This window comes from Triticum aestivum, chromosome 3A, assembly GCF_018294505.1.
Source record: "Triticum aestivum cultivar Chinese Spring chromosome 3A, IWGSC CS RefSeq v2.1, whole genome shotgun sequence".
NCBI classification, from domain to species: Eukaryota; Viridiplantae; Streptophyta; class Magnoliopsida; order Poales; family Poaceae; genus Triticum; species Triticum aestivum.
The window spans coordinates 57,564,265-57,591,187 of NC_057800.1; the positions used below are offsets into that span (position 1 = coordinate 57,564,265).

Genomic DNA, 26,923 nt, shown 5'->3' on the forward strand with positions numbered 1-26,923 from the left:
AAATCAAGGAAGAAACAAAAGAAAATCAAAAGAAAAAAGAAAAAAAAAGGAAAAAAAGAAAAAAAAGAACAAAACTACGTGGAAGTGAGCGAGCGAACAAAGCCGACGAATAAGCACCAAAGTTAATAGATCGGCCATATATGCAGGAGCCTTCACGCGAGACGAATGCTATACTCGCTATAAACGAGATATAGCATTTGGGGATGAAAGGAGCACTCATCGCTATAAGTTAGATATATGGGGCGTGTTTGGTCTGTGCCACAGGCCTCCTCGTGTTTGGTTGGATTGGGGACTAGAATTAATTCGCGTCCTCGAACCGAATATACCCTTGATACGTTGAACACACATGTTCCTCCAAAGCGGAGGAATCGCACGGAACGACCTCTAGTTGGGGGCTTTCACCCCTTTCCCTCGATAGTTCCCCTTATATCGTCTCTCCCTCTCCCATATACGCGTTGCCGCCGCTCCCTCACCTCCCGATCCCTATCGGAGTAGAGATTTACGGTCACCGGAGGAGCTCTGCCACCATCCTCCCCTCATCTCTTCCTCTCTCCCTCACTCCGATGTCTGGCGTCGTCACCGAAGGAGCTCGTTGTTCCCGTCGGTGCAGATGTGGCCGCCCTGGCCGTCACCTCCAGCCCCGGCTACCTATGCTCGCTTCGCCCGTGCAGGATATCGCCGCTGCGATGACCCGGGCACCTCCCACCTTCCCGTGCGCCGAGCCATCTCAATTCGGCCACTCCGGCCCTCGATTTGGACAACCCTCAAACGCCTTTCCACATCCGGCAACAAGTAAGAACGGCAACAACGATTGTGTTTGTGTTTGTGTTGGGTGAAAAAACAATTTTCTACATAAAAATGCGAGATGAACAATTCCATTCCATTTTATCTTTCCAACCCAAAGCTAGAATGTAACCATGCCATTTTTTTGAAACGAAACCGACAATTCTAATGAAACGGAACCATACCATGCCATTTCACTTTGTTCATGAGCCAAACACACCTCGTCACGGGCGCAAATAGGAGGGCGAGACGAAAAAAAAGAGCGGGAGCGAGCACGCTGCGCGCCGCCTGGCCATTCCCCGTCACCCTTTTCCGTCGCCACGTCTCCGTTTCGAAAAGTGTTTCGTCCCCAATCTCCTCCCCCTCTCTCGGACCCGTCGCGGCGCCGGCGAGCGAGAGATCCCCGCCGAGATTCCAGGCGCGACCCCCGCCGCGATGGCGAGAAGGTGGCAGGTCTGGGGCCGGCCCGACGGCAGCCAACTCTGGATCCCCGCCCCCGACCCCGACGCGCCGCCGCCGCCGCCCGCCGCGGCCCCGCCTCTTCCTCCGCCGGGGCGCGCCGCGGGGACAGCCGCCGCTTCATTTGAGGACGCGCAGGTCAAAGGTACGGCCCCATCGTTATCTCATTGGATTCCGTCGCAGAAATGGCGCTGGATACTGACGTGGCTGTCCCCTCTCCTGCCTCCCCTCTCTTCGATCCGAAACCCTAGGCCGGGGCGCTGCTGACGGATGCCGCGTCGAGTCCATGGCCGACCTCCTCGTCCAAGGTAAGGCCCCCTCCCTTCACCTCTTCTACTTGGTCCTGTCAGTGTGAGCACGTGTGTGCTCTCATGTGTATACCGTCTCGGCGTTTGAACACAAATGCTTGTATTTAACTGGTGATTGGCCGGTTGTTACTGATGGAATCTGCAGCGCGGAACAAGCTGCTCGAAGGTGATGGGATGGCCGGAGCAACCGGGGATGCAGGAAAAGGCAAGCTGTTCTGCACTGGATCGGGGAGACCAGTGTCCCTCAGCGAGAGGGCTATAAGGAAGGCCAGGGCGTTGGTCGGGGAGGATGTGGAGAAGGCTGGTATTAAGAGAAGTAAGAGCTTATGTGTCCAACTTCTGGTTTGCTTTGGTCAAATTGTTCCATTGTCCGTTTCTGCATGTTTTGTGCTGGGCTGACCAGATTTTGCGTTTCAGAGCAATCATTTGGCGATGTACCTGATGTAGAGGGCGGATTGAGAGAAATGGGCGCCCCATTTAGAGGTAAGACTTGCTTTCACCTTTTTCTCTGTAGAGACAAGATTGAATGTTAGAGGGCAGGCCTGGCGCAGTGGTGAAGTCCTCCCCACTTGTGCCAAGAGGTCCTGGGTTCGAACCAGCCTCTCTGCATTGCACTTTGCAGGGGTAAGACTAGGTTCCTATAATCCCTCCCCAGACCCCACCTTGTGTGGGAGCTTCTATGCACTGGGTCTGTCCTGTCCTTAGAGACAAGATTGAATGTTGCAATAATAGCAACAAAGTGCCTAGTTTTGATAGCTGTATGATTTTTTTTTCTTTTCTCTTGAGGTTATGCATTACTATCAGTTTTCCATCTTATGAAATTTAGGTGGAACCATGCCCCCATTGTTCCAAACTGGGTCAGGAAAAGCGGTCTTGCCGGGCAGGAACTCAATCCAAAAGGCAAGAGCTATTTTAGAAGGTAGGAAGTTTAACACCTGTTTAGTTTTTCTATGTAAATGCTGGAAGTGCTTTGTTATCACTTTGTTCATGTTGACATGTATATGGCTCGGAGTAATCTAGGATTTGTTCACTCAGTGTACTGTTAGAAATTATGCCATAATTAATAATATAATATTTATTAAACTAGCAAGATTTTCCGCAGCTGCCTGACAATTTGTTATACTTACAAATGAAGATATATTTAGACGTGCTTAGCTTGTTGAGCCATTCTACTCCATAGTACTATACAGTGACTTAAAATAGTTTTATTTATACTAATTAGGGTCCATCAAATTGATGGCTGTATATTTTTTTTGTTTGTGAGAACTTCTGGTATATTTTCCAGTTTTTCTTAGCAGTTTTTTTTGGAAAGCTGTAACGTTTGTTGCACAATAGATGTTGATAGTGCTGCTGGTGCCGCACAACCAATGTTCCGTACTGGAATGGGTAGGGCGGTTCCTGTGAACCGGACCCTTATTGACAAGGCAAGAGCTGTTTTGGAGGGACAAACAGCTGTAGAACAAGGTCATTATGATGAGAGTATGATAAAAGTTTTGGATATTTTCTTAAAGATATAGATTCCAAGCATGCCTTAAATTTTTGAATAACCGACCCCTCTGTCAGCAGGTGTGGACGGCATGGAACAGTTTCCATTGTTCCAAACTGGTTCAGGAAGAGTTGTATCAGTCAGTTCAGCATCTGTTCAGAAAGCTAAGTCTGTGTTGAAGGATAATAATACAAGCAAGGGTGAGCTTTGCTTATTCTGCTATTTGAATTCGGAGCTAATGATCTTGCCTGCTTATGGTGAAATGCATGCCTTTCTTGGTGTACTGATGGCATTCCTCTCTTATTAGAAAATACAGAGAGTTTTGGTAGGCCTGACCATACAGAGAGTTTTGGTAGGCCTGACCAAACTGGTTCAAGAAGACCAGTCATGATCAGCGAAAGATCCATTGAGCGATCTATAGATGCGGTGAATGAGGGAGATGCGGAAAAGAGTGGTAAGATTGGAGTACCTGGGCCTTTTAAAAAAAGCTTGGACTATCTGTCTTTTGATTTATCCACACACATTATTTCTAAAGTGGTACTTCTTTGTGTAGGACATTGGGATACTGGTTGCCAGTTCCCAATGTTCCAAACAGGATTAGGGAAGCCTGTTGCTGTGAGCTGGAACTCAGTTCAGAAGGCAAGGGCAGTATTGGAGGAAGAAAAAATTAAAACAACTGGTACATAGACATATGGCCTTGTTATTTATTTGTGTAATGTTAATGCAGAAGATCAGCATTTTTTCTTTGTATTCTTTGAGATTCAGGACATGGAGATAGCAGTTTTTGCGCCACAACTCTTCAAAGTGAAACGCCAAGGTCTGTTTTGATGAGTAGCAGTTTGATCATGACTGATAGAAGTGTTACACCGAATGGAGATAGTGCAGTGCAAGGTACTTGACTTTCTCAAGTTGACTATGTCTGTGTTACTGACACATCTGGGGTGTTCCTCATATATCAAATAATCTTTTTCGGTCACTCGAATAGAGAAAAATCACGAGGATGGCAACCACTTGCCGTTGTTTCAAACTGGGTCAGGGAGGTCAATTGCTATAAGTAAGAGCTCATTTAAGAGGGCAACTGCAGTTCTGGAGCCAAGGAATATTACAAAGGAATTGGAAGGTAAATTGCTCTCTAAACACATGACATGGTTTCATAACAAGTGTGCTCTCTTGTCACTAAATTTGTGATAAATGTGCATTTATATTTACTGACAGTCAAATTTTTTGTCTGTAAGATGAAGCTCATTTAGATGGTGGCCATGATACTCCCATGTTCAAAACTGGATTAGGAAGGTCTAACTTAGCAAGTGATGGCTGTAGAACTGAATTGTGTATCTTAGAAGCTGAAGAAGCAGTCAAAAGTGGTACTTTCATTTTCCGAATTATAAGAGTTCCTGCACATGGGTCTAAAAAGTAGGTAGAAATAAACTTTTAAAGTCTGCACTGAGTTAACAATTGCTTTGTATGTGCAAACCAGTAAACAATTACAACAGAGAAGCCTTTGTTGAAGTGCCAGCGTTCCAAGCTGGGATACAAACGTTTGTACCCCAAAACAGAAGTTCAAGTCGTAAGGCCAGTATGCTTTTGGAGCAACGAAACTTCACGGAGAAAGGTAGTTTTTGGAATCATTCAGTTATATAGTGGAGGCATTTTACAGACTTTTTACATCTGGATCTCGAAAGTAACTTGAGACTCCTTTTCCCATTCCTTTGACATATGCAATATTATTTTGAAAGGATACAAAGACTCTGGAAGTCAACTGCCAATGTTTCGAACCGGATCTGGAAAGTCAGTCTTGATTAGTGAAAGCTCAGTGCAGAAAGCAAAGGCTGTTCTGGAGGAAGAGGTCAAAATAAACAGAGGTATAACAGCTGATCAAACTTTCTGAGACTTTCACTGATGCAGCCACTGCTACTTTATTTCAATAGAAGATGGTATAAAAGTTCAGCATGCATGTATAGTTGAAGTGTCTATTCTCAAACTAGTCCCGTAGTTCATTTGTACAATACCGCGCGGCCCATAGGTTAGCTAACCATCACAGTCTGTTATACCTCTGTTAGACTTTTGACGCAGCTGTTCATTGGTATACTGGTGTGCTAATCCCATGGTTCTGCAATGCTTTTCAGTAAACATTAGACCAAGTTAACAGAAGTAAAGCCTAGCAGTGAACCACCAATGTGTAACCTGATTATGTCGCAGCTTTCATTTAGAATGGTACACTTATTGCCTTTGACTTTCGAGGCAGCTGTTTAGCCTATACTGTCTAGAATGTATTATTCTTCAATCATATAATAAACAAATGTATGTTTTCAATAGTACCAAATTTCAAGCATACTAATATACAATGTATGATCACGGTGAGCTGTCTAGTGATCAAGTCAGGCATTGGAGTGGCATGTTGATGTGGCAACATGCACTTCTTTATTGCATAATATTACTGCATTTTAATTTGTACACATTTGCCATTTAAAGAGATCTGATCTTGCGTTATTGTTTCAGATAATCATAATCTCCTTAACATGGACAAAAATATTCCTGTCTTTGCTTCACCTCTCAAGACAAGCTGTGCAAGAACAGTTAATATATCTTCAGCTGGTGTATCTCGAGCTGCTACTTTGTTGGGCTTGGAGGAGAATACCCTTTCAACACAATTTTTTGGACATGTGGGCGATAAGCTTGGCACGAAAATAAAATTTGAACGGAAAAATCCAGAACAGAGGCTTGCATCTGGTCCAACAGAAAACCAAGTGCGTAAGGAACCACACCGGCCATTTGAACTTTCTAATAACACAGTTTCTGATTCTGGTGAACATTCTATCAGATTCAGTACCGCGGGAGGCAGATCAATGGCTATTTCTAGTGATGCACTTCAACGTGCGAGAAGCCTTCTGGGTGAATCAGATCACGTGGTTTCAACAAATAATTTAGTAGGCTGCTCTTTGGCATCTGCATGTAATGTTGAGATGCCAAATTCAACCGTCGCCCCAAAAGGTGGACCTGATTTATCAAAAATAAGTAGGGTCAATGGAAAAACCGAACTTACAACATTTTCCCACCAGGCAATGTCTGATAGGAAGCACACTGGATCCTTTGAAAATGCTGTACCTGTTATCCCGGCGACTAACAAACAACCCAATATGTTTCATGTTGGGAGTCGTTCAATCAGTGAAATTCCAAAGATCCCGAAGCCCTCTTCCATGTGTTTATCTGAAACTGACAATGCAAATGACACTAAAGATAAGACCCAGCGACTCCATATGCCAGCTGGAGCGTTGGTTGACATTAGTAACTTCATGGGCACACATTCTGGAAATATTGACCATGCTGTTAATGAGAAGAGAAGAATTGAGGGAAGAAACACTGCATCTTCCTTTAAACGCCCCCGCTCTTCCAGATAAATCCTTTGATTTGCATCCCTGTTAGCAGGCTGTAAACTCCTTGATGCCATGCTTTTGCTATGCCCTTGCTGTCAATGGTAGGTTCATCGCCTATACTGCAGGTGTCATATTTTATGTTTTATGTATTAGTGAATGAATCTCCTAATGTGTATCTTTGCTGCAGTGAGTTTGACACTGCATGTGTTTTGCATGCTGGCGACGTTTATTTATGCAGCAGCAAGGCAGTGGATCTTTTTTTTCAGACGGATCTAAAAGGAAGATGATTGTCTTCTAGCAGTAAGCTTTTCTTGCCCAACTGCCGGCGATGACTGCTTTTTAACCGTTACGCCCTTTCTGGAAATAGAGAAGGTTATCTCTCTTAAGGAAGCTTACCATGGAATAATGGGTGCTGCTGTTTCTGGAAGCAATGTAAGAAAATGTTGGAAGTTCTGCAGAGTTTACTGTCCTCACTGGATGCTCACTGGTAGTTGTTGAAATATGTATTGTATAGGGTGTTATAGCATGAGCGTGAGTTCGTATCCTGATCCGGTTAAGTTAGGCTTGATCTCCTCTGTACAGGCTGTAGTAAACGTCGAGATCAAAGCCCATAACGACTGGTTCGTAACTTCTGTAATCTCCTGGCCTTGAACCTTTTTATAACGTGCATGCATCCTTGCTGATAGCATACACTTCCACCTAGTTTTACATGGTAATCAGAGCCCTTTCTCTTCAACCTTCTGCTTTCAGCTAGGCGCATGCCTCCTTCGCTAGCATGTTTGACATTGCTGATCTCCTATAGCAGAAATATTTAGTTCATACATGTGAATTGTTTCCGCATTTGATTTGCAGGAAACTTTTGATTAGAATTGAATTGTTTATAGATCACACCAATTTTCTTGGGTTCATTATAAGATTTTAGTTCATTAACCTAGGCTACAATTGCTGCATGTTTTTTTACCAGTCTCCACACTGACAGCAAGTACACGAAACACGATCTTCTAATCTAATGCATTCTTCAAGTCCCTGCAAGCTAGCTAGCCGAACAAAAGGTACAGAGGTAGTGACGAAGATATGACAGCATGCTTTTGTTGACGTCTTCTTTTGTGGCAGGCGACTGGGCTTGCCCCATACGCACCGTCGATGGCGAGGGTTCAAGGACGTTCCCTGCAAAGACGATGGTGCCCGACTTCTCAATCACAAAGAAGGCAAAAGGATGGTCAGCAACAAAATCCACGGGAACCGGTCGCGGATGCTTGGGCGCGCTTTTGCCAACCATCATAGACGCGGTGACGGCTGCAGCCTCGGTACCGTCCTCATTCACCTCGATGACCGCCTTGTGGATGATCCCGTCGTCCTCCACCATGTCGGACATGTCCGCTTTCTTTTCGTCGAACGCCACCACGAGTCCCAACTCCCGGAGAATGCCAGACATGTCTTTTGAGAAGGCCAGCTTGAATCTAGGCAGCCTGAACTTCCTGACCGGGACAAGGCTCGTCGGAAGGTGTGAGCCGATGAAGCCTGGGCTCGACGCCATCATCTCGACGAGGGCATGGAGCCCGTCACGGGCGTCCGGGAGGAAGATGCACATTGAGAAGGGTGAAGGCCGCTTGCGTCCTTCCTGTTGGATTAATTATGCATCTCTAGGATACCATTAGCAGGAACTGATTGCATCTAGATCACCTAAAAGGCATGAACAGAGAAGGTTTAGGGAATCTTTACATGTCACCGCAGTGGACATGATCGCCTGCTCGATGCAGGCGTGATGTAGTCGAGGTAGCAGTCCTCCTCAACGTCCTGATGCCCTCAGGACGACATCGACACTGCCCGGGGACAGCGGCGGCGGCAGGCTTAGGTCTTCCCGTCGCTGCAGCACTCCCCCTGATCGGATGGGGTGAGAGAATATCGGGAGGAGAGTAAACCTTACGTGAATTGTGATCTCGCAGGTGGTCAGCTCTTCCCGTATCCTTTTAATATGGCGCTGGCGACAGGAGACCCAAAACCTGAGTTGGTTTTTGGGCTCCCCCGATCAGGGCGCGTTAGTTCTGATCGAGGCTCACGTACGTTGGTACGTGGACCCCTTCACTTATCGTTATCCCTTCATCCTTTTTTTTCTTCTGTTAGACTAATAGATCTAACGGGCCTGTTTAAGCCGTCAGATCAAAACCAACATTCTCCTCCTTGATCGGTAGGCTTAACTTTATTCGCCCATTCTACATAGGAATGATGTACCAAAGTGAGGTGTTATTACCGCTCGAAACGCCATGGAACCTCAACATTTATAGCACACCCGCCTATTTCGAAATGGAAAAACATTTTGCTAATTGGGGAGTGGTTCATTTTAATGGTCCTCTTATTCCAGAATTATAAGGCTTCCAGTAGTCCCATGCCGGCAACATGCTCACGAAAAATACTGAGTGGTAAGCCGGTAAGCCTTTTGTTAGCGGATCCGCAAGCATATGCTTCGTTCTTATGTGTTTAACATCAACTGTTTGATCCTGGATTCTATCTTTCACAACACGATACTTTATGTCAATGTGTCTGGCAGCATCACTTGACCTGTTGTTACTCGTATAGAAAATTGCAGGTTCATTATCGCAGTATAATAAAATTGGTTTAGATATGCTGTCAACCACTTTAAGTCCGGAAATAAAATTCTTTAACCATACAGCCTGCCCGGTGGCCTCATAACATACTACAAATTCTGCTTGCATCGTAGATCCAGCAGTTAAGGTTTGTTTGGAGCTTTTCCACGATATAGCTCCTCCCGCGAGTGTGAATATATAACCTGACGTGGATCTCTTACTATCCACACAACCGGCAAAATCAGAGTCTGAATAACCAGCAATTTCTAGGTTATCAGTTCTTTGTTATCGGTTCTTTTATATGTAAGCATGAAATCCTTAGTTCCTTGCATATAACGCAAGACTTTCTTTGCGGCCTTCCAGTGGTCCGGTCCTGGATTTGATTGGTATCTGCCAAGCATCCCGGTTACAAAACATAAATCTGGGCGTGTACACACTTGAGCATACATGATGCTTCCGACAGCTGAAGCATAAGGAACCGACTTCATCTGATCAGTTTCACATTGGTTCCTCGGACATTTAAATGTCCCAAACTTATCGCCCTTAACTATAGGAGCAGGTGAGGGTGAGCACTTATGCATATTGAATTTTTTCAGTACTCTCTCAAAGTATGCCTTTTGAGATAGTCCTAACGTTCCTCTGGACCTATCTCGATGAATCTCGATGCCGAGGACATACGAGGCTTCACCAAGATCTTTCATATCAAAACTGGATGATAGAAAATTCTTGGTCTCATGCAGCATATCCTTATCACTACATGCCAACAATATGTCATCAACGTATATGACTAAAAATGTGAACCTACTGCCTTTAAACTTAACGTATATGCAGTTGTCCACAACATTTTCGATGAAACCAAAAGTTTTGATAATTGTATCAAACTTGAGGTACCACTCTCTTGAAGCTTGCTTCAAGCCATAAATCGATTTCTTTAGACGACATGCCAAATGTTCCTTCCCTTCCACAACAAAGTCTTCTGGCTGAGCCATGTAAACGTTTTCTTTTAAGTCACCATTTAGAAATGCCGTTTAACATCCATTTGGTGTAGTTCTAGGTCGTAATGAGCTACTAATGACATTATGATTCTGAAAGAATCCTTGGTTGACACAGGAGAGAAGGTTTGCTTATAATCAATGCCTTCTCTCTGTGTATACCCTTTTGCCACTAGCCTTGCCTTGAACCGTTCGACATTCCCTTTGGAATCATACTTGGTTTTGTAGACCCACTTGCAACCTACTTTCTTAGCTTCATCGGGAACTTCTACTAAGTCCCATACGTCGTTTGAGCCCATAGATTTCAACTCGTCTTCCATGGCAACCAACCATTTGGACGAATTTTCGCTTTTAATGGCCTCCTTATAAGAGGTTGGATCCTCCACCTTTCCCAGATCATTCATATCCTCAATCATGAAGGTGATATAGTCGTCTGATATGGCTTTCTTCCTCTCACGCCGTGGTCTACCCACAGGAGGAGGTGGTGGTGGTACATCATCATTTTGTGAATCATTATTTTCCTAGTGGTCCTCATTTGTGTCTGGATTTTCATTATTAGTCTCCGGATCACCATTTGACTGAGAAACTGAACCATGAGATTCAGGATCATCAGTTGTCACATTTCTTCGTATTGGAAAAACAATCTCTTGGATAATCGGGGATGGCGCACAAACCCGCTTCTCCTCAAGATCGATCTCCCTTAACTTAGTGACCTTATTATCCTCAAAAAATACCGCTTGTCTAGTCTCCACAAACTTGGTGGTATGATTTGGACAATAAAAACGATATCCCTTTCCCCTATGAGGGTATCCAACGAAGAAACAACTAACTGTTTTTGGATCCAATTTCTTAAGTTGTGGATTGAAACCTTTAGCTTCAGCAGGGCAACCCCACACTCGTAAGTAATTCAAGCTCGGTTTCTTTCCCACCCACATCTCGTAAGGTGTGTTCGGTGCTGACTTAGTTGGAGCAAGATTTAGTATGTGTGCAGCTGTCTTTAATGCCTCTATCCAAAGGCTTACTGGTAAACTAGAGTGATTAAGCATGCTTCGCACCATATCCATAAGGGTGCGGTTGCGACGCTCGGCCACACCATTTTGTTGTGGTTCACCAGGCATTGAGTATTGAGCAATGATTCCATTTTCAGATAAGAACTTGGCAAAAGGTCCAGGAATCTGCCCATAAGGAGCATGCCTACCATAATACTCTCCCCCGCGATCAGACCATACAACTTTGATTTTCGCGTTCAGTTGATTTTCAACCTCCGCTTTATAGACTTTGAATTTCTCCAAAGCTTCCGATCGGTCACGTATGGGATAAATATATCCATAGCGGGAAAAGTCGTCTGTGAATGTAATGAATGAATCAAAACCATCTACAGACTTAACATTAAGGGGTCCACATATGTCGGTGTGAATTAATTCTAAAACCCCTGTGGCTCTTCTGCTCCTTTCTTAATTGTTTTTGCAAATTTTCCTTTAGTGCAGTCGACACATTTGTCTGCATCTGAGAAGTCTAATGGGAGGAGTATTTCATTTTTAACTAAGCATTCCATTCTCCCCCTCGAAATGTGGCCCAAACGACAATGCCACAATTTCGAAGAATTACTAACTCCTTTCCATTTCTTCTCAACATTAATTTCATCACTCACATGCATAACTGAATCATTATTAAGAGATAACATGTATAGTTGGCCTCGTCTAACACCGATGCCTACATTCTTATTACATTTGATCAAAGCACAAATTGTTTCTTGCCAAAATGGCACTCATACATATCATCATCTAAACGAGAAACTGAAATCAAATTCCTACTTAAGGTAGGCACATAAATAACATTATTCAATCTAAGAGTGTGGCCAGTGTGTAGCTCCAACGTGAAAGATCCCACAGCTTCAACATCGGCCTCAACTCCGTTCGCAACCTTAAGCTTTCTTGTTCCTCCTCTTATAGTTTGGATCGTATCGAATCCCTCTTTTGTTCATCCATTTTAGAAAGCCTGGGCAGTCCCTTTGATAGTGTCCCTCCTCTTTGCAGAAGTTACAAGCATTTTCTCCAGCAGTGGAGCTGCTAGGAGCAGAAGAAGAACTGCCGGCTTCTTTACCCTTGAATGCCTTAGGGTTGAATGGCTTAGCGCCTTCTTTCTTGACTTGCTTTTTCTGAGGCTTGGGAAAACCTTGCCCGTCATGCTTTCTCTTGTTAGAGCCAACATGAAAAACATGGTCTTTCTTCTGCCTCATGATCCACTCTTCCTCTTGGACGATCCTTGCGGTCATCTCAGAGAGTGGTCATTTTTCCTTTAGAGAGTTATAGTTGACCTTAAATTGTTCAAACTCTTCTGGAAGAGACTCAAGAATAATTATGACAAGAAGGGCTTCACTTAAAGAACACTCCAAAGCCTTAAGTTTGGTGTAAGCATTTACCACCCTCAATATGTGTTGCCTAACGTTTCCGTCAATAGTGTATTTCTGAAGAAGTTTAGCAAAAAGCTCATGAGCATACACTTTGTCGGAGCCTTTAAATTGCTCCTCCATTTCAGTGAGGAATTCTTTAGCAGTGTCTTTCTTAGGGAGTGCTTCAGAAATGTCCAGCGATATTGTCGCTTTCATGATGAGAAGTGCAATATGGTTGGACTTGTTCCACTTTTCCATCTTAACATCATAATTCTTCTTGAGTTCTGCATACCCTGTAGCATGTGCAACAGGTGCCACAGGTTTTTCTTCCCTCAAGGCATAGTCAAATTCATTACAACCCAAACATAATTCGGCTTAGGACTTCCAACGAGGGAAGTTACTCCTCGTAAGTGGTTCGATCGTGTTGGACCGAAATGGAGCGGAAGCTGAAATCATCATAAAAATTCATAAGTAAACTTGCATGATTATAAATTTACGTTGGTAAATAAACAAACATGCCAAGTATTTAATTTCAACTCCATGTCAAAACACCGTTGGGCAGAAAAAACATGGAATTAAAATATCATAGAGGATGACTCATAATAATAAAACAACGTTGGTCCGAATTAAAATTAGAGTCATTTCATTCTGAATTTAAACATCAACATAAAAGAAAATATCATTATTTTTGATGTCTAAAAATTCATCATGCAAAAACACATAATAAATCCTGAATAAAATATCTCGTTGGTTCAATTTTACCCAGAATAATAATGTGTTCATTTTAGTTTTAGGCATTTTCTATTTTTAACGGTGCAAAAACATAATAACTATTAACTTAAACGCACTGTAAAAACAGAAAATCGCGACAGTCATTTTAGCTCGAAAGACCCCACAGCTACACGTAAAACGGCCCAGCCCAGAAGAAGTTTTTTTCTGTGTTTTCGCTGGACTGACATAACCTGGGCCGCAGCCCACAGCCGGAATCGGCCCATTAGCGCCCGCCAGCCCAACAGGGAGCCGCGCGATGCTCTGAGTCGTCGGATCGAGCCGACGGCTCGGATCGCCCCAAACCCGAGCAAAACCTGCGGCTGGGTCAAACCCTATCCATTTCTAACCCTCCTCCCGATTCCCACTCACTGGCAGGGCGACGACGTTCGACGGCAGCCCGAAAGGCGCGCCGGCCATGGCGGCGCGGCGGCTGCGCTCGCCGAAGCAGCATGCCGTGGACGACGTCCGGGGTGCTCCTTCGTCGAGCGTGGCTGCTAGCGTCCGTGTACATGGCGCATCAAGGAGGAGGATGGGCGCCGGCCACCGCGGCATGAAAAAGTGACGGCGACCTGCGCGGCGTCGGCCACACAGAGGCACATCCATTAGAGCAGCGGCGGCTGCCGAGTTCTTCCCGCGCGTCGTCCTGAGGACGGCGGCGTCACGGCGTCTCCGCCCTCGCACCGCGGTGGACGCAGTGCGGGCCCTGAAGGGAAGAGGCGGCTACGCGGCGCATTAGGTGAGGATTCTCCTCATTCCTTCTCCAATTCATGTACATCAGTGCTTGATTTGGGGGAAAAACAGTCATAATTGCAGAATTAGGGTTCTTACGAATTGGGGATTAATTCTAGGGTTCTTCATCATGAGGGGTTGCTATTGTAGACTTGCGTGTATCCCTCTGCCTTATATTTTGCTAATGCATATGGAAACAGTACTTAAGCATGGTCAATTTTAATCAACTTGACATGAAAGTGAGCATTAGATCTTAATTAACTTAGATTAATTAAAAAATTGATTGATCAAAAGATAGCAGTACTTAATCCGTAGCAATTAGAAAACAACATGATGATGTACAGGGGGCAACAAGACAGTAGCATGCATATTTGGGCTAACCAGGGGCTAAAACTTTCAATCTTGATCATGAACCCTAAACTTGACATTGATCTAAACATGGTAGTGATCTACTGATCAACAATAAAGGGATCTATTGCAATCAAGATTGGCGACTGATACCATTGTTGGATTAATTATGCATCTCTAGGATACCATTAGCAGGAACTGATTGCATCTAGATCACCTAAAAGGCAATAAGAACTTAAATCGGTCTCCTTACATGGATAAATTCAATTCCATCATCCAATCTCTGAACCTGCGTGAGATATATATGGGAGGGGGCAAGTATACCTGGTCCAACCACCAGAGACATCCTACCTTAGAAAAGCTCGATAGAGTCCTTATGAGTTTTGAATGGGAAGACCTCTTTCCCCTGGTCACTGTCCGGAAGCTGGTACGGGATGTGTCAGACCATAACCCTCTCCTACTGTCTTCTAACTCAAATGTTTCAAAACCCACTCGACAACGTGAGTTCAGATTTGAACTCAGTTGGCTTAAAAATGAAGAATTCTATCCCATAGCCAAAAAGTTATGGGAACAACCAGTTGCCTCTGATGATCCCATTGACATCCTAAACATCAAGCTCAAAAGGTTGAAAAAGTACTTCAAAGGGTGGGGCTCCCATTTGTTTGGCCATGCGAAGAAAAGAAAAAAATATACTGAAAAAGAGCTGGAAGAGATCGAGACCTTAGAAGAAGAGGGTCCCCTTGACCCAGAAACTTATGAAAATAGAACAAACCTGCGGATGAAGCTCGATGATATAATGGCCAATGAGGAGCTCTTCTGGCTCCAACAATCCAGTGAGAGATGGTTGCTAAAAGGGGACCAAAACACGACCTTTTTTCATCGTGCGGCCAATGGTAGAAAACGGAAAAACAATATTCACTCTTTCACTGATGGCGAAACGGTGATTGAGGGCACAGATAACCTACTGGCTCATGCCACAACTTATTATAAGAATCTTTTCGCCCCGGCCAGGGGAAACATTTTTCACCTGTCCACGGATACCTGGTCAGAAGAAGAGAAACTAACAGAAGAGGATAATATACTCCTGACCAGTGAATTCACGGAGGAGGAGGTCAGAAAAGCATTATTTGGCATGGAGAGCAATAGGGCCCCCGGCCCAGATAGCATCCCAGCTGAGTTCTACAAACACCGTTGGGACTTTGTTAAAACAGATATTATGCGCTTGTTTCGCGCTTTTCACAATAACACCCTGGATGTGGAACGTCTAAACTATGGGGTGATCACCTTGATACCTAAAACCAATGGTGCAAAGAAAATACAACAATACCGCCCCATTTGCCTGCTTAGATGTCCTTATAAGCTAATTACTAAGGTAATGGACAATAGAGCAGCCATCTTTACCGATAAACTTATTAGCAGACACCAAAATGCTTTCATCAAACATAGAAATATCATGGATGGGATCCTCACTCTCCATGAGATCTTGCACCACACACACCATAAGAAGAAAGTTGGGGTAGTCCTGAAGTTGGACTTTGAGAAGGCATACGACAAAATTAATTGGGATTTTATCCTTGAGTGTCATAATAACAGAGGTTTTGGTGAAACCTGGTGTGGTTGGGTGAAGAAGATACTAACTAATGGCACAGTCAACATAAAGTTGAATAATGTGATTGGGCCTTACTTTCAAAGCCACAAGGGAGTGCGTCAGGGCGACCCTCACTCCCCTTTTTTGTTTAACCTTGTGGTGGAAACCTTGTCTAAGATGATTCGCAATGCTCAAAAGGAAAAGATGATAACTGGGTTGGCCCCAGATCTCATTGAAAATGGCGTTGCTGTTCTGCAATACGCCGATGACACGGTTATTTGTTTTGAACATGATGAACAAGCTGCTGTCAACCTGAAACTTCTCTTATATATCTTTGAAATTATGTCTGGCTTAAAGATTAACTTCCTTAAGAGTGAAGTCCTGTGTGTGGGTGGAGACAACAACATCCTGGCAACTTATGCGAACATCTTTAATTGTCAAACTGGTCACTTCCCAATGAAATACTTGGGGGTCCCTGTGAGCTCAACTTTGCGCAACCTGGACTGGAACTTTGTTGATGATAAATTCCTTAAGTGTTGTGAAACCTGGATTGGTAACGCTGCATCCTCGGGGGGGGGGGGGGACTCATTCTCCTGAACTCCTCCCTGTCCAGTATTGTGTACTACTACATGGCAATGTTCCTACTCCCTAAGATGGTGACCTACAAACTCGACAGACATCGTACAAAATTCTTCTGGCAAGAAACCAACGGCAGGAAACGTTATCACCTTGTCAAATGGACCAGGATATGTAGGTCTAAGAAAAAAGGGGGTTTGGGGGTGAAGGACTTATATAGACACAATATAAGCCTGCTAACTAAGTGGTGGTGGAAACTTGAGACTCAACAAGGGCTTTGGCAGGATATTATCCGAGCCAAGTACTTGAAGAGAGACACTGTTGCCTCGGTTCGATGCAAATTTGGCGACTCTCCGAGCTGGAAAGCTATTATGAAAGTTAAGGAACATTATTTCGCTGGGAGGGGGTGAATGCAAAAGCTGGCAACCTGGCTCGGCTGTGGATGGACAACATTGAGGGAAACCGCCCTTTGAGAATCAGGTTCCCAGAGCTGTATGATATCTGTAACAACCAAGAGATCACAGTGGCCAAAGCCAGGGGCGAGGGGTCCCCAGATCTCTTTAGAAGACGATTACATCCTCGGCTTGCAAGTCAATGGGATGAGGTGAAAAAAATGATAAATTCCTGGGTGATATCTGATGAACCAGACCAGGTTGTGTGGAAACTTGGAAAAAGCAAGCACTTTACCACCAAATCCATGTATAGTCACCTGGAAAGCCGCCTCGCTGGGTGTGATTATAGATGGATTTGGAAAGCTAAGCTACCTCTCAAGATCCAAATTTTCCTTTGGCAATTGTTTCAAGATGCGGTGTTGACACGAGATGTCATGAAAAGACGCAAATGGGCGGGGAACCCCAGATGTTCCTTCTGTCAGAAAAGGGAAACGTCTCAACATCTCTTCTTCACCTGTCCAGTTGCAAGAGTGGTTTGGAGAACGGTTGGCTGTGTGTTTGGCACAGATTTGTGCCCTGATAACATATGGCAATATTTCTCTTGGTGCTATACTTTCTTACCTGATGGTGTCAGATTTTATACTTTTGGCCTAGCTGTGATCTGCTGGGCCATGTGGATTTGTCGTAACAGGGCCAGTTTCGAAGGCAAAAAACTGAGATCCCCTTTTGATGTGGTCTTCTCTGCATGTGGCTACTGTTGGGGAACGTTGCAGAAAACAAAAATTTTCCTACTCGTTTCACCAAGATCATCTAGGAGTTCATCTAGCAACGAGTGATTGGATGCATCTACATACCTTTGTAGATCGCGCACGGAAGCGTTCAAAAGAACGGTGATGATGTAGTCGTACTCGACGTGATCCAAATCACCGATGACCAGCGCCGAACGGACGGCACCTCCGCGTTCAACACACGTACGGAACAGCCACGTCTCCTCCTTCTTGATCCAGCAAGGGAGGGAGGAGAGGTTGAGGGAGATGGCACCAGCAGCAGCACGACGGCGTGGTGTTGATGGAGCTGCAGTACTCCGGCAGAGCTTCGCTAAGCACTATGGAGGAGGAGGAGGTGTTGGGGAGGGAGAAGGAGGCAACCAAAGGCCAAGGCGTTCAGGTATGAAGTCCCTCCTCTCCCCCACTATATATAGGGGTGCCAAGGGGGGTGGGCCGGCCCTAGGAGATCCAATCTCCTAGGGGGTGCGGCGGCCAAGGGGGGTTTCCCTCCCCCCCCAAGGCACCTAGGAGGTGCCTTCCCCTCCTAGGACTCTTTCCCCCTTAAACCCTAGGCGCATGGGCCTATGTGGGGCTGGTGCCCTTGGCCCATTAGGCCAAGGCGCACCCCCTACAGCCCATGTGGCCCCCCCGGGACAGGTGGACCTACCCGGTGGACCCCCGGGACCCTTCCGGTGGTCCCGGTACAATACCGATAACTCCGAAACTTGTCCCGATGCCCGAAACAGGACTTCCCATATATAAATCTTTACCTCCGGACCATTCCGGAACTCCTCGTGACGTCCGGGATCTCATCCGGGACTCCGAACAACATTCGGGTTACTGCATATACATATCCCTACAACCCTAGCGTAACCGAACCTTAAGTGTGTAGACCCTACGGGTTCGGGAGACAAGCAGACATGACCGAGACGACTCTCCGGTCAATAACCAACAGCGGGATCTGGATACCCATGTTGGCTCCCACATGCTCCACGATGATCTCATCGGATGAACCACGATGTCGAGGATTCTATCAACCCCGTACGCTATTCCCTTTGTCTATCGATATGTTACTTGCCCGAGATTCGATCGTCGGTATCCTAATACCTCGTTCAAGCTCGTTACCGGCAAGTCACTTTACTCGTACCGTAATGCATGATCCCGTGACCAGACACTTGGTCACTCTGAGCTCATTATGATGATGCATTACCGAGTGGGCCCAGTGATACCTCTTCGTCATACGGAGTGACAAATCCCAGTCTTGATCCATGTCACCCAACAGACACTTTCGGAGATACCCGTAGTCTACCTTTATAGTCACCCAGTTACGTTGTGACGTTTGGCATACCCAAAGCACTCCTACGGTATCCGGGAGTTACACGATCTCATGGTCTAAGGAAAGATACTTGACATTGGAAAACTCTAGCAAACGAACTATACGATCTTGTGCTATGTTTAGGATTGGGTCTTGTCCATCACATCATTCTCCTAATGATGTGATCTCGTTATCAATGACATCCAGTGTCCATAGTCAGGAAACCATGACTATCTATTGATCAACGAGCTAGTCAACTAGAGGCTCACTAGGGACATGTTGATGTCTGTTATTCACACATGTATTACGATTTCCGGATAACACAATTATAGCATGAATAAAGACAATTATCATGAACAAGGAAATATAATAATAATGCTTTTATTATTGCCTCTAGGGCATATTTCCAACAGTCTCCCACTTGCACTAGAGTCAATAATCTAGTTACATTGTGATGAATCGAACACCCATGGAATTCGGGTGTTGATCATGTTTTGCTCTAGGGAGAGGTTTAGTCAACGGATCTGCTATATTCAGGTCCGTATGTACTTTACAAATCTCTATGTCTCCATCTTGAACATTTTCACGAATGGAGTTGAAGCGACGCTTGATGTGCCTTGTCTTCTTGTGAAACCTGGGCTCCTTGGCAAGTGCAATAGCTCCAGTGTTGTCACAGAAGAGCTTGATCGGCCCCGACGCATTGGGTATGACTCCTAGGTCGGTGATGAACTCCTTCACCCATATTGCTTCATGTGCTGCCTCCGAGGCTGCCATGTACTCCGCTTCACATGTAGATCCCGCCACGACGCTTTGCTTGCAACTGCACCAGCTTACTGCCCCACCATTCAAAATATACACGTATCCGGTTTGTGACTTAGAGTCATCCAGATCTGTGTCGAAGCTAGCGTCGACGTAACCCTTTACGACGAGCTCTTCGTCACCTCCATAAACGAGAAACATTTCCTTAGTCCTTTTCAGGTACTTCAGGATATTCTTGACCGCTGTCCAGTGTTCCTTGTCGGGATTACTTTGGTACCTTCCTACCAAACTGACGGCAAGGTTAACATCAGGTCTGGTACACAGCATGGCATACATAATAGAACCTATGGCTGAGGCATAGGGGATGACGCTCATCTCTTCTATATCTTCTGCCGTGGTCGGACATTGAGCTGAGCTCAATTTCACACCTTGTAACACAGACAAGAACCCTTTCTTGGATTGATCCATATTGAACTTCTTCAATATCTTATCAAGGTATGTGCTTTGTGAAAGACCTATGAGGCGTCTCGATCTATCTCTATAGATTTTGATGCCTAATATATAAGCAGCTTCTCCAAGGTCCTTCATTGAAAAACTTTTATTAAAGTAGGCCTTGATGCTGTCCAAGAGTTCTATATCATTTCCCATCAAAAGTATGTCATCTACATATAATATGAGAAATGCTATAGAGCTCCCACTCACTTTCTTGTAAACGCAGGCTTCTCCATAAGTCTGTGTAAACCCAAACGCTTTGATCATCTCATCAAAGCGAATGTTCCAACTCCGAGATGCTTGCACCAGCCCATAAATCGAGCGTTGGAGCTTGCACACTTTGTCAGCATTCTTAGGATCGACAAAACCTTCCGGCTGCATCATATACAATTCTTCCTTAAGGAAACCATTAAGGAATGCCGTTTTGACGTCCATTTGCCAAATTTCATAATCATAAAATGAGGCAATTGCTAACATGATTCGAACGGACTTCAGCTTCGCTACCGGTGAGAAAGTCTCATCATAGTCAATCCCTTGAACTTGTCGATAACCCTTAGCGACAAGCCGAGCTTTATAGATGGTCACATTACCATCCGCGTCTGTCTTCTTCTTAAAGATCCATTTATTTTCTATGGCTCGCCGTTCTACGGGCAAGTCAGTCAAAGTCCATACTTCGTTTTCATACATGGATCCTATCTCGGATTTCATGGCTTCTAGCCATTTGTCGGAATCCGGACCCGCCATCGCTTCTTCATAGTTCGAAGGTTCACCATTGTCTAACAACATGATTTCCAAGACAGGGTTGCCGTACCACTCTGGTGCGGAACGTGTCCTCGTGGACCTTCGAATTTCAGTAGGAGCTTGATCAGAAGTATCTTGATCATTATCATTAACTTCCTCTTTAGTCGGTGCAGGTGTTGGGTAACGTTGCAGAAAACAAAAAATTTCCTACTCGTTTCACCAAGATCATCTAGGAGTTCATCTAGCAATGAGTCATTGGATGCATCTACGTACCTTGTAGATCGCGAGCGGAAGCGTTCAAAGAACGGGGATGATGTAGTCGAACACGACGTGATTCGAATCACCGGAGATCCTAGCACCGAACGGACGGCACCTCCGCGTTCAACACACGTACGGAACAGCCACGTCTCCTCCTTCTTGATCCAGCAAGGGAGGGAGGAGAGGTTGAGGGAGATGGCACCAGCAGCAGCACGACGGCGTGGTGTTGATGGAGCTGCAGTACTCCGGCAGAGCTTCGCTAAGCAATAAGGAGATGGATGAGGTGTTGGGGAGGGAGAAGGAGGCAACCAAAGGCCAAGGACTCAAGGTATGAAGTCCCTCCTCTCCCCCACTATATATAGGGGTGCCAAGGGGGGGTGGCCGGCCCTAGGAGATCCAATCTCCTAGGGGGTGCGGCGGCCAAGGGGGGTTTCCCTCCCCCCCAAGGCACCTAGGAGGTGCCTTACCCTCCTAGGACTCTTGCCCCCTTGAACCCTAGGCGCATGGGCCTATGTGGGGCTGGTGCCCTTGGCCCAAGCAGGCCAAGGCGCACCCCCTACAGCCCATGTGGCCCCCGGGGATGGGTGGCCCCACCCGGTGGGCCCCCGGGACCCCTCCGGTGGTCCCGGTACAATACCGATAACCCCGAAACTTGTCCCGATGCCCGAAACAGGACTTCCCATATATAAATCTTTACCTCCGGACCATTCCGGAACTCCTCGTGCCGTCCGGGATCTCATCCGGGACTCCGAACAACATTCGGGTTACTGCATATACATATCCCTACAACCCTAGCGTAACCGAACCTTAAGTGTGTAGACCCTACGGGTTCGGGAAACAAGCAGACATGACCGAGACGACTCTTCGGTCAATAACCAACAGCGGGATCTGGATACCCATGTTGGCTCCCACATGCTCCACGATGATCTCATCGGATGAACCACGATGTCGAGGATTCAATCAACCCCGTACGCTATTCCCTTTGTCTATCGATATGTTACTTGCCCGAGATTCGATCGTCGGTATCCCAATACCTCGTTCAATCTCGTTACCGGCAAGTCACTTTACTCGTACCGTAATGCATGATCCCGTGACCAGACACTTGGTCACTCTGAGCTCATTATGATGATGCATTACCAAGTGGGCCCAGTGATACCTCTCCGTCATACGGAGTGACAAATCCCAGTCTTGATCCATGTCACCCAACAGACACTTTCGGAGATACCCGTAGTCTACCTTTATAGTCACCCAGTTACGTTGTGACGTTTGGCATACCCAAAGCACTCCTACGGTATCCGGGAGTTACACGATCTCATGGTCTAAGGAAAAGATACTTGACATTGGAAAACTCTAGCAAACGAACTATACGATCTTGTGCTATGTTTAGGATTGGGTCTTGTCCATCACATCATTCTCCTAATGATGTGATCTCGTTATCAATGACATCCAGTGTCCATAGTCAGGAAACCATGACTATCTGTTGATCAACGAGCTAGTCAACTAGAGGCTCACTAGGGACATGTTGATGTCTGTTATTCACACATGTATTACGATTTCCGGATAACACAATTATAGCATGAATAAAGACAATTACCATGAACAAGGAAATATAATAATGCTTTTATTATTGCCTCTAGGGCATATTTCCAACAGTCTCCCACTTGCACTAGAGTCAATAATCTAGTTACATTGTGATGAATCGAACACCCATGGAATTCTGGTGTTGATCATGTTTTGCTCTAGGGAGAGGTTTAGTCAACGGATCTGCTACATTCAGGTCCGTATGTACTTTACAAATCTCTATGTCTCCATCTTGAACATTTTCACGAATGGAGTTGAAGCGACGCTTGATGTGCCTTGTCTTCTTGTGAAACCTGGGCTCCTTGGCAAGTTCAATAGCTCCAGTGTTGTCACAGAAGAGCTTGATCGGCCCCGACGCATTGGGTATGACTCCTAGGTCGGTGATGAACTCCTTCACCCATATTGCTTCATGTGCTGCCTCCGAGGCTGCCATGTACTCCGCTTCACATGTAGATCCCGCCACGACGCTTTGCTTGCAACTGCACCAGCTTACTGCCCCACCATTCAAAATATACACGTATCCGGTTTGTGACTTAGAGTCATCCAGATCTGTGTCGAAGCTAGCGTCGACGTAACCCTTTACGACGAGCTCTTCGTCACCTCCATAAACGAGAAACATTTCCTTAGTCCTTTTCAGGTACTTCAGGATATTCTTGACCGCTGTCCAGTGTTCCTTGTCGGGATTACTTTGGTACCTTCCTACCAAACTGACGGCAAGGTTAACATCAGGTCTGGTACACAGCATGGCATACATAATAGAACCTATGGCTGAGGCATAGGGGATGACGCTCATCTCTTCTATATCTTCTGCCGTGGTCGGACATTGAGCTGAGCTCAATTTCACACCTTGTAACACAGACAAGAACCCTTTCTTGGATTGATCCATATTGAACTTCTTCAATATCTTATCAAGGTATGTGCTTTGTGAAAGACCTATGAGGCGTCTCGATCTATCTCTATAGATTTTGATGCCTAATATATAAGCAGCTTCTCCAAGGTCCTTCATTGAAAAACTTTTATTAAAGTAGGCCTTGATGCTGTCCAAGAGTTCTATATCATTTCCCATCAAAAGTATGTCATCTACATATAATATGAGAAATGCTATAGAGCTCCCACTCACTTTCTTGTAAACGCAGGCTTCTCCATAAGTCTGTGTAAACCCAAACGCTTTGATCATCTCATCAAAGCGAATGTTCCAACTCCGAGATGCTTGCACCAGCCCATAAATCGAGCGTTGGAGCTTGCACACTTTGTCAGCATTCTTAGGATCGACAAAACCTTCCGGCTGCATCATATACAATTCTTCCTTAAGGAAACCATTAAGGAATGCCGTTTTGACGTCCATTTGCCATATTTCGTAATCATAGAATGCGGCAATTGCTAACATGATTCGGACGGACTTCAGCTTCGCTACCGGTGAGAAAGTCTCATCGTAGTCAACCCCTTGAACTTGTCGATAACCCTTAGCGACAAGCCGAGCTTTATAGATGGTCACATTACCATCCGTGTCTGTCTTCTTCTTAAAGATCCATTTATTTTCTATGGCTCGCCTCTCAACGGGCAAGTCAGTCAAAGTCCATACTTTGTTTTCATACATGGATCCTATCTCGGATTTCATGGCTTCTAGCCATTTGTCGGAATCCGGGCCCGCCATCGCTTCTTCATAGTTCGAAGGTTCACCGTTGTCTAACAGCATGATTTCCAAGACAGGGTTGTCGTACCACTCTGGTGCGGAACGTGTCCTTGTGGACCTTCGAATTTCAGTAGGAGCTTGATCAGAAGTATCTTGATCATTATCATTAACTTCCTCTCTAGTCGGTGCTGGCACCTCAGGAACATTTTCTTGAGTTGCGCCATTTTCCGGTTCAAGAGGCAATACTTCATCAAGCTCTACTTTCCTCCCACTTACTTCTTTCGAGAGAAACTCTTTCTCCAGAAAGGACCCATTCTTGGCAACAAAGATCTTGCCTTCGGATCTGAGGTAGAAGGTGTACCCAATAGTTTCTTTTGGGTACCCTATGAAGACGCATTTTCCCGATTTGGGTTCGAGCTTTTCAGGTTGAAGTTTCTTGACATAAGCATCGCATCCCCAAACTTTTAGAAACGACAGCTTAGGTTTCTTCCCAAACCATAATTCATACGGTGTCGTCTCAACGGATTTCGACGGAGCCCTATTTAAAATGAATGCGGCAGTCTCTAAAGCATAGCCCCAAAAAGAAAGCGGTAAATCGGTAAGAGACATCATAGATCGCACCATATCTAACAGAGTGCGATTACGACGTTCGGACACACCATTACGCTGAGGTGTTCCAGGCGGCGTGAGTTGTGAAACTATTCCACATTTTCTTAAGTGTGCCCCAAACTCGTGACTCAAGTATTCTCCTCCACGATCTGATCGCAGAAACTTGATTTTCCTGTCACGTTGATTTTCAACCTCACTCTGAAATTCCTTGAACTTTTCAAAGGTTTCAGACTTGTGTTTCATTAAGTAGATATACCCATACCTACTTAAATCATCAGTGAGGGTGAGAACATAACGATAGCCACCGCGAGCCTCAACACTCATTGGACCGCACACATCGGTATGTATGATTTCCAATAAGTCGGTTGCTCGCTCCATTGTTCCTGAGAACGGAGTCTTGGTCATTTTACCCATAAGGCATGGTTCGCACGTGTCAAATGATTCATAATCAAGAGACTCTAAAAGTCCATCAGCATGGAGCTTCTTCATGCGTTTAACACCTATGTGACCAAGGCGGTAGTGCCACAAGTATGTGGGACTATCATTATCAACCTTACTTCTTTTGGTACTCACATTATGAACATGTGTAGCATCACGTTCGAGATTCATAAAGAATAAACCATTCACCATAGGAGCATGACCATAAAACATATCTCTCATAAAAATGGAACAACCATTATTCTCAGATTTAAAAGAGTAGCCATCTCGAATTAAACGAGATCCTGATACAATGTTCATGCTCAAAGCTGGCACTAAATAACAATTATTAAGGTTTAAAACTAATCCCGAAGGGAGATGCAGAGGTAGCGTGCCGACGGCGATCACATTGACCTTGGAACCATTCCCGACGCGCATCGTCACCTCGTCCTTTGCCAGTTTCCGCTTATTCCGCAGCCCCTGCTTTGAGTTACAAATGTGAGCAACTGCACCGGTATCAAATACCCAGGAGCCACTACGGGCACTAGTAAGGTACACATCAATTACATGTATATCACATATACCTTTTGTTTTGCCGGCCTTCTTATCCGCTAAGTACTTAGGGCAGTTCCGCTTCCAGTGACCGCTTCCCTTGCAGTAAAAGCACTCAGTCTCGGGCTTGGGTCCATTCTTTGGCTTCTTCCCGGCAGCTTGCTTGCCGGGCGCGGCAACCTCCTTGCCGTCCTTCTTGAAGCTCTTTTTACCCTTGCCTTTCTTGAACTTAGTGGTTTTATTGATCATCAACACTTGATGTTCCTTCCTGACTTCTACCTCTGCTGATTTTACCATAGCAAATACTTCAGGAATGGTCTTTTCCATCCCCTGCATATTGAAGTTCATCACAAAGCTCTTGTAGCTTGGTGGAAGCGACTGGAGGATTCTGTCAATGACCGCATCATCCGGGAGATTAACTCCCAGCTGAGTCAAGCGGTTATGCAACCCAGACATAGTGAGTATGTGCTCACTGACAGAACTGTTTTCCTCCATCTTACAGCTGAAGAATTTATCGGAGACTTCATATCTCTCGACCCGGGCATGAGCTTGGAAAACCATTTTCAGCTCTTCGAACATCTCATATGCTCCATGTCTCTCAAAACGCTTTTGGAGCCCCGGCTCTAGGCTGTAAAGCATGCCGCACTGAACGAGGGAGTAGTCATCGAAACGTGCCTGCCAAGCGTTCATAACGTTTTGTTCCACAGGGAGAACGGGTGCGTCACCAAGCGGTGCTTGTAGGACATAATCTTTCTTGGCAGCTATGAGGATGATCCTCAGGTTCCGGACCCAGTCCGTATAGTTGCTGCCATCGTCTTTCAGCTTAGTTTTCTCTAGGAACGCGTTGAAGTTGAGGACTACGTTGGCCATTTGATCTACAAGACATATTGCAAAGATTTTAGACTAAGTTCATGATAATTAAGTTCAACTAATCAAATTATTAGTGAACTCCCACTTAGATTAGACATCCCTCTAGTCATCTAAGTATTACATGATCCGAGTTAAACTAGACCGTG

The 26,923-nt window shown here is 45.2% G+C and overlaps 1 protein-coding gene and 1 pseudogene across 6 annotated transcripts; one reads left to right on the forward strand and one right to left on the reverse strand.

Moving 5' to 3' along the window:
- The first annotated feature begins 1,061 nt into the window (after window positions 1-1,061).
- On the forward strand, window positions 1,062-7,111 carry LOC123060247 (protein BREAST CANCER SUSCEPTIBILITY 2 homolog A). 6 transcript variants are annotated; one of them, XM_044482852.1, is made up of 16 exons: window positions 1,062-1,387; window positions 1,494-1,550; window positions 1,696-1,866; window positions 1,968-2,033; window positions 2,377-2,469; window positions 2,886-3,029; window positions 3,117-3,236; window positions 3,344-3,490; window positions 3,590-3,715; window positions 3,802-3,927; window positions 4,022-4,156; window positions 4,278-4,400; window positions 4,514-4,648; window positions 4,773-4,898; window positions 5,536-6,511; window positions 6,598-7,111. In XM_044482852.1, exons 1-15 carry the CDS (start codon window positions 1,219-1,221, stop codon window positions 6,432-6,434), a joined length of 2,637 nt encoding a protein of 878 aa, XP_044338787.1. In that variant the 5' UTR covers window positions 1,062-1,218; the 3' UTR covers window positions 6,435-6,511; window positions 6,598-7,111. The 6 variants fall into 6 exon arrangements, with proteins under 6 accessions (XP_044338787.1, XP_044338788.1, XP_044338786.1 ...); XM_044482853.1 differs by having other exon boundaries at window positions 3,353-3,490; window positions 4,272-4,400; XM_044482851.1 differs by having other exon boundaries at window positions 1,063-1,387; window positions 4,272-4,400.
- Window positions 7,112-7,443: 332 nt separating this feature from the next.
- Window positions 7,444-26,923, reverse strand: part of LOC123056771 (putative serpin-Z5) — a 28,134-nt pseudogene continuing 8,654 nt past the window's right edge.

Excerpts from the sequence above, each read along its gene's own strand:
- LOC123060247 (XM_044482851.1), top strand. The coding sequence starts at position 1,219 with ATGGCGAGAAGGTGGCAGGTCTGGGGCCGGCCCGACGGCAGCCAACTC. Across the intron at positions 4,157-4,271 it reads TATTACAAAGGAATTGGAAG|ATGAAGCTCATTTAGATGGT; the intron begins GTAAATTGCTCT and ends TTTGTCTGTAAG. Across the intron at positions 4,649-4,772 it reads ACGAAACTTCACGGAGAAAG|GATACAAAGACTCTGGAAGT; the intron begins GTAGTTTTTGGA and ends TTATTTTGAAAG.